Raw genomic sequence first — 14,960 nt, 5'->3', positions numbered from 1 at the left:
AGATCTGGGGCCTTAGGTCATTGGGGGCATGCCTTTGAAGGGACCTGTGGGACCCAGGTCTCTTCCTCTTCCTACTTTGCTTCCTGGCTGATGAGGTGAGTGGTTTTGTATTCCAGGTGCTCTTGCCATGACATGCTGCCTTGCCACAGGCCCAAAGCGACAGGATCAATTGAACATGGACTGGAAGCTCCAAAACTGTGAGCCAAAATCTTTCCTCTTAATAAGTGACTGCCTTAGATATTCTGTTGGGAAACTGAATAAAAGAGCAACTGAGACTCAAAAAATTATCTTGCTTATAAAGCCACACAATTTGTAGGAGAGCTGTTGAGATGGAAACCCTCATTTTGGAACTGTGAGTTTATCCTGTCCTTTGCTTCCCTGTGTCTCTCCCCCTCCATAAATAACTAGATTCCATGTCATTTCAAAACTTGTGTGCTTAAGCATTGGTAGGAAGAAACCGTGTTTCATTTTACCTTTGTAGTTTCTCTATGAATCCACAGAGACAAATACATTTAAAAGGCCAATTCCAGTTATTTTATTGTATTAATCCAGTGGTTACAAAACTTTAGCACTTTGAAAAGAAAATTAAAAAAGCTTACCAGTGATGTAGTCTTTTACATCATGGATTTTGCTTGCAGGGTTGTTATTCCTAAACATATACAGGTTAAAAGGGGCTGGGTCCTTTCCAATTCTTTTCCAGATTTCTATGTCAGGTGTTGTCCATCGTCCTGCCAAAATGTCATAATCTCTTTCTCCAAAGTGGATTAATTTGGTGAGTGGGTCATACAGGCCACCATGAAATCCAATTACTAGTTGAAAGTCAATGTTGGAGTCAAAATAGATCTCACCATATGCGGTGTACTGAATCTGTTTTAGCATAAGCCCGTTGCTACTGAAAACTGCCAATGGTGTCCCTGTGTTATCTGATGCAATATAGAATTCATCCCCACTGCTGATTTCCATGGCAAAAAGATGTCCTTGGAGATCATAATAAAGGGAGGTAATTTCTGAACTCGAATGGTTGTAGACATGAGTAATCCTAGTGGGATAAGTCAGGTCAGCATAAAAAAACTGCAGGTGCTGTCCTAGACTGGTTTTGCTAGAAACACGCCTTCCCAGGCCATCATAACGATAGATCACTGTCCAGCCACTGCCTTTACTGTACACTCGAGTTAGGAGTCCCTTGGAGCTGTATTCAAAGATTTCTGTGCCTCTTTGACGCAGGAAACCATCTTCATCCAACCGATATTGAACGTCACCTAGTCGAGTGATTCTGTCTCGCAGGTCATAACGAAGAGGTGTCAAACGTGCACTGTTGCTTGGATTCAGTAAATGGAGGTTTCCATTCAGATCATAGTTGTAACGCCACATGATCTTTTCATTTAGGTAAACCGTTTGAAGCTGTCCATCAACGTCATATTCATAAGCATATTTGGTAGTGTTGGCAAAGGGCCCTATTTTAATCTCTCTCTTGGTTACCCGACCCATGTTATCATATTGAATTGTAATCCAGTACATGAGTGACCTGAATATCTCATACTGAATCTCCTTGATGCGGCCATGGGCATCAAAGTGCTTCGTATAAGTCATTACAGCTGTGGAAATGATCTGGTTAATATCATAATATATAACTCCAAATTTTCCAAACTGCTCAACTTTTCCAGAAATGTCATCAAACTGATAGAGATCAATGGGCAGTGGAGTTTCATTGATGACACCCTGCATGCTGGTCACTCGAAAGCTGTTGTCATAACTATAGTCAAATCTTGCATTTACCATCCCATCTTCACTAAAGCGGAAAATCTGTCTGTCAATCAGGGGGCCAATTTGCCTGTATCTAATGGTGCAAATAAAACCGTCACTCTGGAGGTTTACTGTTTTTAGGACTCCTGCTGTTTCATCATACGTAAAACTAACTCTTGTGCTATCATATAAAATTTCTGAGAGCCTAGTTTGCCTTCTATATTTGAATAGGACCCTCCGACTTGTACCCAGGAAAGCCGTTTGCAGAAGCAGCCCTTCCTCGTTGTAGTCTGTGATGATGGAGGCATTGCTTTCTGGGGGGTTGTATATGTTTCGGTAGTAGCCAATGGACCGGATGGTCTGCATGGTGTGGCGAGCCACACTGGGCATAGTGATGGCAGACAGACGGTCCCACATATCGTATTCGAAGATGTACTGCCGTTGGCTATGAAGCAGAAGAACCATGGACTGTAAAGAGAGCACACAGTGTTATCCAGTGTTTGCAAATGGGGGAAGTGAAAGCAGATTTAGTGACCACAAATACACAGAAACATTCCGCCTGAGAAAATGGTTTTCATTTTAATTGAGTTATCCTTGACCTTACATGTTGTTAACGATTCCCTGCCTAATTTGCTTGGATGCTTAATTGTGGGGGGTTCTGCAATTAGTGGCTCAAGATTCATAATGTGCTACTTGTCATGATTGCACCATTCTTTTCCCAGGCATTCACAGCCAACCAGCAGATTGTCAATGGATTTGGAGAAGTCATAATACAGGCATGAACAAAGCTGCTTTAAAGACAATATTTCAAGGAGAAAATAGCATGGGGGAAAATGCAATCCTATCCATAATTAGCAATTATTTACTAGGATGGCTTTCCCCCTTGTTTGATTGAAGAGCCACTCAAATCATGTCCTAATTTCCAGTGTATCTGGGGGAGGAACAAAACATTCAAAATATTATGCCATGAAGAGGAGGCATAAAATTAGCCCAAAATGGATAACATGTACATAAAGCATCAATGTTGACAAACACTGTTAATCACATGATGAGTGAGAACTGTAAATATCCTCACTAGAGATATGGGTTTAGATATGGCAATTTATTTAGGAAATTATTACAATGTATCTGTATTGACACTAAAATCTATATTTTGATATTTCCTTTTGTGGGTACCAAATCTGATTTGCACCCAAGTGCTATATAATAATGGTTTCTGGACTACATATACTTTGGTGCTGAATTATGAAGTGAATAACTATGTGAATAAAAATAAATTTTTCAAGTAATTGCTGAAAGATGAATGGCATTCATTGGGCCAACAGGAGAAAACGTCAGTCCTAAGGCTGGTTAACTGAAACACAACCATAATATAGGGCTTGGGTGGTTCTTCCCTCTGGCAAAGTTCTCTAACCCCCATTAGATCCAATGGAATGATGGTAGGACAGGGAGGAGGGTTAGGCTAGGATGCTCCCCTGGACTTATTTCTTTGCTTCTGATATGGAAATGCACAATCCTTTATCCAAGTCTCGTGTTTTATTTTCCACAATCTTCAAAAACAGTTTTCATGATATAGATGCTTGAAGAATTCCTCAGTGGCTATATCCTAGGGGCACTTTTTGTATGTGGGTGCTATGGTTTGGATCTTAAATGTCCCCTAGAAGCCATGTGTTGTAGGCTTGGTTGCCAGCCTCTGGTGCTATTGGGATGTGGTGAAACTTTTAAGAGGTAGAGCCTAGTGGAAGGATGTTAGGTCACTGGGACCATGACTCCTTCTTACTCTCTTTTGGCTTCCTGATGGCCATGAATGAGATGAGCAGCTTTATATTCCCTGCCATGATGTTTTGCTTTCCACAGGCCTCCAGAAAAATGGAGCCAAGAGACCATGAACTGAAACTTCTGAAAGTGTTGAGTCAAAATAAATCCTTCCTTCTATGAACCTGGTATTTTGTCACAGCAACAGGAAGCTGACTAATACATGGGTTGTATAGTAAATGTCACAAGAATTTTCCCTGAAAGTTTGCACTCTCCCAAGGAAGGCTTGAACAACTGCAATTCACAGAAATTTTGTACCTAGTTTTGCAGTCACTTAACATATTCGATGGTAGTTAGTATAATATTCCTTGTTTTGTGATAAGTAATTTTGAATTTGGGTGCCTATCCTTGCAAGAAATGGAAATAGTTTGGGATGGTTTTAGGAATTTGGGAGAGGTAATGAGAAAGGACTCATTGGTTTTTCTGATCTCCACGAATGCAAGCAGGTGATCTTGGTTACTGTCTTTGCCATTTTGTGACCAAGGCTCTTATCAATGATCTCCTCCTTGGTTCATTTACACATTTTCAGCCACATCACCACTGTCAATTTTGGGGGGGAGTCTAAGTATTCATATTTCTATTACCCTTCTCTGTAATGTACTTAAATTGGGAAAACTTTTCTAGTCTATTCCTTTTCCACTTAGAGAAGCTGCCTTAGGACTTGTTAGGTTGGAGGGTAAAATACCTGCCAGGTGTCAGGATTTATTCCCAGACAAGTAAATGTGTAGACTCAATGGTCTCTTGGCAAACAATTAACCAACAGTGGAGTGGAATGGTTACTATCTTTAGAGCTTGTCATGCAACAGGCATTATCTATGGTTTCAAGGGTGAGTCTCTTCTAAGGAGAAAAGACAACTGGGTTTGCAAGAGCAGACTGGCCAGGACGGTCCTGGCTGAAAGCATTCCAGAGTTGGGAGGCTGCCTTAAATACTGCACTGTGCTTTAAAACTGAACATGGTTGTCAGGAAGGTTACAGTCTGTGTATAGGCCACTTGGAATCAGATGAGATGGCCCATGTGGAGGGGGTTGGTATAGACTGAGGGGTTCTGTGGAGCACCTCTGATGAAGAACAGGATTGTGGGAGGTGAGTACAGCAATGATGTGCCTGTGGTATTTTATATGACAGATGTTACTCTGTGTAACTTCTGATACATGTAAGGGTAAAGACAGCAACTGTTGAGGGTCGAGTTTGTAACAGGCTGCTGTGTAACTGGCTTTGAGACTTGAGATGTAAAAGAACTCAAAATTGCATCATTTTCAAGTGCTAATGTCTATCAAAGGCAAATGAAACATCTCATGAATATGCTCTTTGGTGGATTACATGTCTTAAGAACAGAATTATGGGAGACCATCCCTTCCCTTTTCTTCCCTTTTCATTTCCTTTTGACCCTAGTCAATACCCCAAGCCATGCATTGTACAGCTCAGCATTTTGCAGATGTGCAACTAACTCTAAGTCTCTATTTCTGATATTGTGTATAGTTCTTAGGAATTGGAAAAAGCCTAAGTGGCAATGCTTATCTATTATATATAGGAGAAAAGAGAGATGCCACAAAGTATCTGAAAGCGTGGCTTTCTAAGAAAATAACCTCTTTTGGTTAATAATGCATAAATAGGCCTACATGCTTTTTATGGTTATGTTGAAGCTCTGCCAGGAACAATGCAAAACTGACAGCTTTAACTGTGCTAATGTAAGGCTCTTTCTTAAATGAAAGAGCCAGCATGGAATTATTTACAAATGACTTACAAGCTCAAGGTCTAATTTGTGAATGTTGTCGATGTATAAGCTTGGCAGGTGGATAGTGTTAGTGCTTGTTTGTTTACAACATAAATCACTTAAAAGGGTCTCGGATAGTGAAACTTAACTAAGGAGAAACTACTTTGCTAATGTAGAAATTCATCACTGCTGTAACACTACGACTGCCATATTGATACTTAGAATAATAAATGGAACTCCTTCCCATGTTGCCAGCCCCCACCCCACCTTGTAGTGCTCAGGGTGATTGCTGGAAAATGCTAATCATCCCATCCTTATTTGAAACCACACCGTGCAGACGCACCTTTTCTAAGTATGTGTAACTCCATGTTTTACCATCAGCAAAGACCCGAGATACAATCCTTCCCTGTCCGTCATAATCTACTTTTTCACTAGTGGTTCCTCGCTGGATGCTGGCGATCTGACCAGTGGATGAATAGGTGACGTTGACAGCCATCAGCTTGCTGCTTGGCAGCCAGAGAGTTGGGTGCCCCGATGTGTCATAGGCGATCCTCAGCAGAAATTTACGATGGTCGTCATAGATTTTTTCCGTCTTTGTTGTCCGATCAAAGTCAACTGAAAGGAGGTTTCTGCCATTAACCTGTTAGCACACAAACAAGATGATAAAATAAATCATATTATTCCAACACTAGTCACTTATTACTCTTCAGAGTCCTGGGTATTGTTTAAACACCATTTATTATGATTGATTCACTTTGTCAGTAAATTAATTTAGCAACTTCTTGGGTACAAGTGCCAGGCAGTAGATTAACTGCTCTTTTAAAAGGTTTTATTAAGCAGAAAGACAGCCTGGCATTTGTTCAAAACCATTTCAATTAAATTTTGTAAACTAAAGCAACCGATAAGAAAAATTCCAAAATGTATTCACTTTTAAGTTTTTTCAGAAGATCTGAAGGTGATAAACATGACACCTATGTAAATTACTCAAAGCTCCTCCCCTCAAAGACACTGGAAAATAATTGCGTTAGTAAATTAATCATGGTTACATTAAATAAAACACAGTGGTTAATGTGACTCTAACCCTTTGAACAGCAGTTAAGTAGAAGTTGGAACCCACATTACTATAAATTATTAATGGGTTTAAATAGCAGGAGGTTACAAACATGATCATTGCTTTTGGCCCAGTGCTGAAAAGTCACGATTTTTTGAGAATGCTTTTTTCTTTTGATAACATCTGGTTAACTGGCAGGGACTTCAGAGTCCTTCACTACCACATATCCACAGTCTGAATATTGCACTTAATATACAAATCCAGTGCCATGTTGTTGAGATTGGGTCTCTGTGTGGCTATGTGCCATGTCTAGACTTTAACTAAATCTGACTGTTACAGTCTATGATCCAAGACATACACAAACCAGCATTCATTATTGCAATGGAAATGTGGTCCTGATTGAATTCTGATTCACATGTAGCCAACAGTGTTGGCAGACTGTGAACCCTTATGGGTAGAGACCGTACTATATCCTTTGGTCTTCCACACCTTTATTACTGTTTGGATTGTTAAAAATCAAATGGGAGGGCTGGGGATGTGGCTCAAGTGGTGGTGCACTCGCCTGGAATGCGTGGGGTGCTGGGTTGGATCCTCAGCACCACACAGAAGTGAAGTAGAGATGTTGTGTCCACGAAAATCAAATGGGAAAGGCTTAATTTTACATCACTATCTTCTAATGAGGACCTTCAAAATTGATAGCTCCAGCTGATCTGTTATATATATGTGTGTGTGTGTGTGTGTGTGTGTGTGTGTGTGTGTGTGTGTGTGTGTATGGTTTGTCCCCCTCAAAACTTGAGTTGAAATTTGGTTGCCAATGTAGTGGTATTGGGAGATGGGCCTTTAAGAGTGGTTAATGTTGTTCTCAAGATTCTGAATTGGTTCTCATAGGAATGGACTAATTCTTTGAGAACAGGTTATTTTGAACCATGTTAACTCCTTGGTCCCCTTCCAAATGTGCCCATTTGCTCTTCCTCTTTCTGCCATGAAGCTCTCACCAAAATCTGAGCAGATCCTGGAGTCATGCTCTTGGACTTTCAGAACCATGAGCCAAAATAAAGTTCTTTCCTTTATAAATTACCCAGTCTTAGGTACTCTCTGATAGCAACAGAAAATAGACTAAGACATTACATAAAACTGTTACACACACACACACACACACACACACACGCACGCACGCACGCACGCACGCACGCACACTGCTCACATCAGTAGCTCACATCAGTATGTAAATACATGCATATATGTGCAAAACCTGTATAAATCTACATTTTGCATTCTATAATTGACATTAAACATGTCCCATGCAAATTACTCAGGCTTAAACTTGTCTAAGCAGCTGTTTAAGGGGAATACTGTTAAGTCCATGCAAAGGTAACAGTCTAAGTTAAAAAGAAATGAGGCTGGTGGAGGGGGAACTTTCAAAGAGATGCTTTATAGAAAATGAGAAAGGGTAGAGGCCTGGATGGAAATTAGAAGGATCTTAATTTTTTCATTTCAGTTTATATGGAAACAAACAAACCCCACAACACTATATCATAGCAGAAATTGGTGTGTATTGGGATATTATATTGTGTGTGTTCATGTGTCTTGTGGGGAGGAACCCAGGAGTCAAAATGCCTGATCTCCAAACCTGATGGGGCCTAGGGTTAGCTGGCCTTCTGGGCTTTTAACCCCTCTCAATCTATTTTGTCCATCTGTAAATAAAGAGGTTGGACTAGATCCCTAAGCTCTCTCTTGCAGTGAAGCTGAAGGCAGCTGGCTGAGGGCTTTCTGAGAAAAAATTCATTTGAATTTTGTGAAGCTTTACCAGTTTCAGTTTGCAGAATAGTGTACTTTCAATAGAAGCTACTAGCTAATGTTCCAAATACCTTTTCTAAAGTCTGTAGAAAAATTCGATGTCAAATTAACTTGATAACTGGCAGAATCAAGTGTTTCATCTTATATCTGTCCTACATTTTTGATGCCTGAAGAAGAGGTTTTGCACAATTTAAATGGTTTTACTATGGCTCTGGGGTTTCTCAGACTGTGTTTTAAGACACTCCCACCCCAATGTTCAGGTTTGCCTTCTTCTTTTCTTCTTAGGTTGTTCCAAACTATAAGTAACCATGAAAGACTGTAATTTCCATGGACAATTCTGCCCACATTATTGTCCCATCTGTTTGTATTTTACTTTGCATTCATCTTAATTTGTATTTGAATCCTTCACTGCTTTCTTTAACCCTCCTTTATCTCTGTAATATCTCCTCTGGTTAGATTATAAGAGATCGGGCATGCAGATTTGATGTGATGGTTGCTATGGGGAGAAGAGCAAAAAGACAGGTCTGGAACCCAACTTTGCACTATCTCTACCTGTGACTGGCTTCTGATTTGCTTCTTTGGTTTGTGAGTTTGGCAACATGACAGCTCCAGATGAAAATCAAACGATAAGCATCAGAGAGTTGCCACTGAGTCTCCATACCAAATGTCACCATGAGGAAGCATCTGGAAACATTGTGAGACCAAACAGGGGGACAGATGTTTTAATTTTTCTTTTTATCCAGACAAATATTGTATGCAATGCCTTTCTTGTATTCTCAAACTGAAGTAATTGAGTTTGTGTTGGGAATGTTTTTTCCAATACAAGCCAAGGTCTTAACCATTCTTAGTTTCCAGACATGAGCTTGCTATTATTCAATATATAAAGTTCCAAAAGATACTACCAGATTTCCTGTTTTATCTCTCCCTCAAAAGATGTCCAGACATTCTTCTTTGGATTTTATAAACAAAGTGCAGCAGTAAGGGGACACAACTATTCTAGGACATGGTCCTGCTTTACTCTAGATTTTAGAAATTATGGTAACATGTCAATCTTTTTGTAGTTTTACTTTACAGTCATAAAGCCCAACATAAGTCTGTGCTCCAGGAGACTTTTAATAAGTATTTTAAATTATTATAAAAATATCAAGTTAAGATGAATAGTTAATATAAAGATGGGAAACTTTTTATCAGATCATTATGATATGTGCAGTCAAAATTGAACCCAAATTTTGTGTATGAATAAGAGATCACCATGAATTCATTGGTGTTGTATTGTATTTTTCTCTTAAGCATAAAAAATCTCCATTTTCAAAGACCTTGTCCAGCATGATTGCACTTAATTGCACATCCCTCTGATATTGGGAGGAGAGCAGTATAATTTTCCCTCTGGAATGTTTGAAAAACTATCATAATGATATTAAATAATTTTTCCAAAGAGAGGTGCCATTGCATCCAGGTTACACTCACTTATCCAAAATATTGTGGATGGTGTAGAGGGAGGGCTGGCTTGTTACACAGCACAAATGATGACAATATCAAGCCTCTCCTTGTCCCAGTTGGAGCATCAACTTGCTGTTCTGTGTCTCTGCGTCTATGATAGTGCTAACTACATGTGCCTCCAACTGGACAAAGTGACAAGCCGAGTAAGATTTAAACACATTCCATATTTATGTATGACTTCAAACATACTTTTGGCTTTCAAATTCTGAGAATTTCCTTTTATACATAATTCACTATAATTTTTCCTTTAAGTATCTGAATTCTGGGCATGTTTAGGAGATGAATTTTACTATTAAAATGAATTTTACTACTATGTTTTGTAATTGGTTGATGGCTGTTTCTAAAATTCAGCCATGATAAAAATTAGGAATGTTGGCTGCATACAGTGGTGTACTCCTATTACCCCAGCAACTCAGCAGCTGAGGCAGGAGGACTGCCAAGTTTAAAGCGAGCCTCAGCTACTTAGCAAGGTCCTAAGCAACTTAGTGAGACCCTGACTCTAAAAAAAAGGCTAGGGATGTGGCTCAGTGGTTAAGTGCTCCTGGGTTTGACCCCTCACTCCCCCATAAAATAAATATTTACCAACTATTATAAGACAAAGATAAGAACTACCATGCATATATTTATATTTAACTTTAGCTAACCATAAGTAAGCTATGACATTGTATTTATTTGGCTGTTTTCCTGCATCTCTGTCATAATTTCATGTGGCTATTATTTCCTAGTGTACTTATCCCTCTTTCCCTAACACAGTTTCACAGAAAATGCATTTCATGTTGCTATTTTATTACATAATTTTCCGTTTTTAATTCTTGCCTTTTAAAGAAACTTCTTCATCTATTTTATACATGCACACTTTTATAGTTATCTATCTATCTATTAAATCTAATGCTAAGTTTGTTTACAGCGACAAACATCTGTAAGAGTGTGCTGTTCATATAGCCCCTCTCTTAGGAAGAGCTAGATGCAGTGAAACAGTGATGACCCATACTGTGAGGCTGGCTCTCCTCATTCTTCATTCACTGATTAAATATTTGAGTGTCCATCAAGTGTCAGGCACATAGCTAAATCTAGGTCAAAACCCTAAAAATGTAAAGAACGTTCTGCTAGAAATAATGAGAGGTAGGAGGAGGTCTCAGGAAAGGATGGGTGAAAATGGCTCTAGGGCTGATTCATGTTGTATGTGGCTACAGGTTCCCCCCACCGTCTCTTCTCTTTCCTACTTTGGCAGGCTCCAGCTCTAGTCCCCAAGCTGGCTTTTCAGATCACCACTATCCCCCTGGATTTCCTCCCTTGGAATCCACAGATTAGCAGTCAGAGCTGGCACATCCAATCTTATCTTAAAAGTAAGAAGCCCTCTTTTGTGATCCTGGCATTGTCTCTAGGAGAGCAATCACACGTACCAGCTGGAAATCTCCTTTCAGTGTGACTGAGCAAGCCATTTTAAAGAGTATATTTTCTCAAATGTCTTGTGGAAGCATTATGCTTCTGCTATTTAGGGGGAAAAAAAAGAACACCTATGCCAGTGTGCCTTACTCCCTTCCTTCCTGAAGAGAGGTGTTTTCTTCATTTAGAATCAGAGACTTCAGACTGGGCTTCCTCTCTCTTCCTCTACTCTCTCAAAATTCTTTTATGCCACTTTCAAACTGGGAGGGGATATACTGAGATATAACCGGTCTCAAAAACCAGCAGGCAATATGTCATGTGGTCAGCTTGTGCACCAAGTATTTCCCACTCTTCCTTGTTTCCACTGATGTTTTCTTTCCTAGCAAGCTCAACAGCTCTTTTCTAGTTGACTCTCTGGTGGGTAGCAAGGACCCATGTTTGCACATATGGTTGAGTCTCGGGTTGGGGTTAAGGACTGTATAAATGTGCCTCTTTATTTTCAAGGTACTTTCACATTTTCTCATTTGATTCTTGTAACAATTGTGTGAAATAGAGGCAGCACAGGGGAAACTTTATTTACCTATATATAGCTACAGACATAATTTATAGATTATAATATTGTGATGTTATGTAGATACTATTAAAATAATCTCGCATGACCTAGATAAAATGATATACAAAAGGAAACTAAGGTTTAGAGATGTTTTGACTTCCCCCAGGTTTTCTACTGGTAAAAAGTGGAGCCTAGATCGACTATCTGTATTTTTGAATTCTCGTTAGGTGCTCTGTCTCCTTTCGTATGTAGGGTAAAGAGAGCACAGATATGAGCTGTACCTGTGTCTTTTGATGAAGTCCTGTATCCTATGTACATCCTGCCTCTGTGTATTATTTCTGCTTCAGGGACAACTGAGTAAGATAAAGCCTGTGAACCAGTTTTCAGTTTGCAATGGCCAAGGCAGCAGAGGCCCAGGGAAGAAGCAGTAGTGGCAGCAGCTGATGAGGATGCAGGCAGTGACTGCTTCCCGGTGCAGTAGAGGAAAAGGCAGGAGCCAGAGTTCACTTTGGCAACAGACCACAAGTGTGATCAGAAGGAATTGTGGAGCTCGCTTTCCTGCCCATCACTTTACATTCTAACCTAATCTTGTTTTTCTCTCTTGTGTTTTACTGAGTTTCCTTCTCAATCCTCTCCCTGAACTAGGCTCCCCACCAATCTCTTCCCTAGCCTCCACCTGTCAAAACCCATGCCCTCCTGGCTCCTGCAGCCTGGGACATGAGTAGGTGGGAACACACAATGATGGTTCCAGAGACCATATATGTGGAGTCCCAAACACTTGGCTCACCATTGAAGTGGAATCAGAATATGACCCAGATATTAGCTACAGTCTATTTTCAATTCACTGATTCTTTTCTATTTCTTGGAAATAGCTAGAAGCAATATTTAGCCTCTGCTTTTTTTTTTAATCCTGAAAGGTTGCCAAGGTAAATAATGTTTGTGTGTTGAGATAATAATTTAGCCACTTTTGTGTGGAAAAAAGGACATTAATGGTACATTTCATGTTTTGTTCTTATTCCTTGAGTTTAAGTAATTTTTTTAAATGGCAAGGGAAATAATATTAGGAAGAATTATCTACATTATCTGATAAAATAAAATTTGTTTGCTAATATAAAGAATGAATCAGGTTTAGTTTATTGTGGCTGAAGGTGATTTCTTGCAACTTGTGTTTCAGTATTTAATCTATGTTGTCTTTACCAAATAGCTATCATAAATCATAGCTTACCTTCTAGATATATTTGGCCCATAATGTAAGAGTGATTAAAAAAAAACCTAACAAGAAAGTGCAGGGAATATTTTGCAAAGCTGAATTATACAAGCATGATGAGAAATATCACATTTATCATAAAAAGTCATACAAGTTGGGGTTTCTATTGATAGCAAAAAGACAGCTAGGTTTTGAGGTTGGCAGTGTTATTATGTGTCCAAACTGTAGTTTAAAAATATTGAGAATTTACCCTTCAATGGCCCACCTGTCTCAAACACATACTCATGACTGGGAAAACTTCCAGTGTTTAAGCCAGTCATTACTTATGCCATCTCCACACTTAAGTCATCATTCCTGATTGGTGAAGGAAAAGCCTAAGATAGATTATTAAGATTGTTAAAACAAGAATTGATTGACATTTGGGCTATTCAGGATTGTGCTATATGCAATTTCCTGATTTCCCAAGGAAAAATTTATTTTTCAATCATTTAAATCTTTCTTGAAGTAGCTTTACTATGAGCAATCTTAATGATGTGGTGGCTGGCTATAAATTGTGTTCTGAGGCATCCTGTCATGTACCACCTTGAGTGTGGCACTCACTCACTCACTGTTGGAGGACCAGGGTGACAGGAGGACTGTCCTGCCCTGGTGGTCAGGCAGTCTACATAGCACAGAGGTCTGAATAGCCTCCTCCAACTCTCTAATAATAACTTACCCTAAGCTTTCGACCAAAAACATTAACTTTTCCTTGGGCTTGCTCTTTTCGGAATCTCCATTCCACCAAATTCTGGCCATTCTCACCAGGAAGAGTCATGTTTCTTTTGGCCACTGTTGGGTTAGCAGTGCCAGCCAGCACGTGTGGCTCTGTCTGGTAGTGTGAATCTAGACCGCTGGCATAGATGATCCTGAGGGAGCCGTCATAGCCAATCTGGTAGCTGTTTCTTAACTGATCTAAAAAACAAGAAGTAGAAAACTATTTGAAATGGATTGAATACCTGTTGATGTGCATTCAGAAGTGATATAACTTTCTAAAATTTTGACTTATTAAAACAATGAAAAGGAATACTTAATGATGTCCGTTTAGAAAGTAACAAAATAGCTTTGGTTTCTAGTGTCTCATGCTGTCAAAGGTGCAGATAAATATTAAAGGTGAACTAGGGGAATTTAAGGTCCTAGTCTACTTTAGCAGATTTCTAATTTGTCTGATGGAATGAGGGTTCACACTGAATAGGCAGCCAATAGTTTGTAAAGAGCCAAGTATGTGGTCTTTCAGGGGGATGGTGTGACCACCTCCAAGGTCTTAGAGGAGGTTTCTCCCCTATACCCATCCCTTTATCTTTTGTCACAGACCCTCTCAAAGAATTAGTATCTATACGCTGCATCCCCCAAAGATAAAGTGATATTCTCCTGGAAACTGACTTCTAAGAAAGGATCCAGAAATGTTTTAAATAAAAAATCCTCTCATAATGTAGGCCACTGCCTCAATTTAAAATTTTGAAATAGTATAGGACCATTTGGGAAGGAAATGGATTCAAGCAATGCTACATTTAGATGATTGTAGAGTTTACCGAAGAAAAAGGTAAAAAAAAAAAAAAAAAGGTCAAGTTTAACCAGATTTAGCAATTGTTCTGAGTCATGATTTCACAACTGCAAATGTCACAGTCAACAGCCTTTTCCTAAGATGAGTTTATAAAGGACTATGACAAGAAGTTCCATCACAGGGAGGTTGGATACACTGTATATGCCCATACCATTGGGTGAAAAAAAGAGGAAATCTGGACATTACATAAATGGGTACTTGGGATTTGGGACAAAATTTCCATCATATGTAGATTCAAATACCACATCACAGTGCAGTCATAAAGCACTGCTCCTCAGATTGCTGTACCGAAATGGCAGAGGTAGAATGTGCTTCAGAAAACTGTTAAGATGACTCTAAAAATCATCTGATGCCACATGTAAAAAGTTGGGATTAAATTATTTTATTAAATAGGAATGTAAAAGAACATTATTTTCAGGTTAACATATTATTGTACTATGTAGTCTTAATATGTACCTATAAATGCACAAATATTACATGCAAGTGCTAGATTACTCCATCAGTATCTCCAGAGGTTTATATTTTCACCTCCTCTTTTCTGATTCATCTTAGAAAATGAGGGCTGTCACATCCTGTTTGGGTGCTAGTGGTAT

At 39.3% G+C, this 14,960-nt stretch overlaps 1 protein-coding gene across 17 annotated transcripts in view; it reads right to left on the bottom strand.

Annotated features, from left to right (window-relative positions):
* Positions 1–14,960, bottom strand: part of Tenm3 (teneurin transmembrane protein 3) — a 2,430,710-nt gene that overhangs the window by 8,184 nt on the left and 2,407,566 nt on the right. For all 17 annotated transcript variants that reach the window (XM_078031007.1, XM_078031002.1, XM_078031009.1 and 14 more), the window contains 3 exons: positions 13,483–13,718; positions 5,617–5,913; positions 600–2,211 (listed from right to left, as the gene is read on the bottom strand). In XM_078031007.1, the coding sequence (XP_077887133.1) occupies positions 600–2,211; positions 5,617–5,913; positions 13,483–13,718 (2,145 nt within the window). The remainder of the gene's footprint in view (positions 1–599; positions 2,212–5,616; positions 5,914–13,482; positions 13,719–14,960) is intronic.

This window comes from Ictidomys tridecemlineatus, chromosome 14 (assembly GCF_052094955.1).
Source record: "Ictidomys tridecemlineatus isolate mIctTri1 chromosome 14, mIctTri1.hap1, whole genome shotgun sequence".
NCBI lineage: Eukaryota > Metazoa > Chordata > Mammalia > Rodentia > Sciuridae > Ictidomys > Ictidomys tridecemlineatus.
The sequence above is the reverse complement of the archived record's forward strand: the minus strand, read 5'-3'. Positions and strand labels throughout refer to the sequence as shown.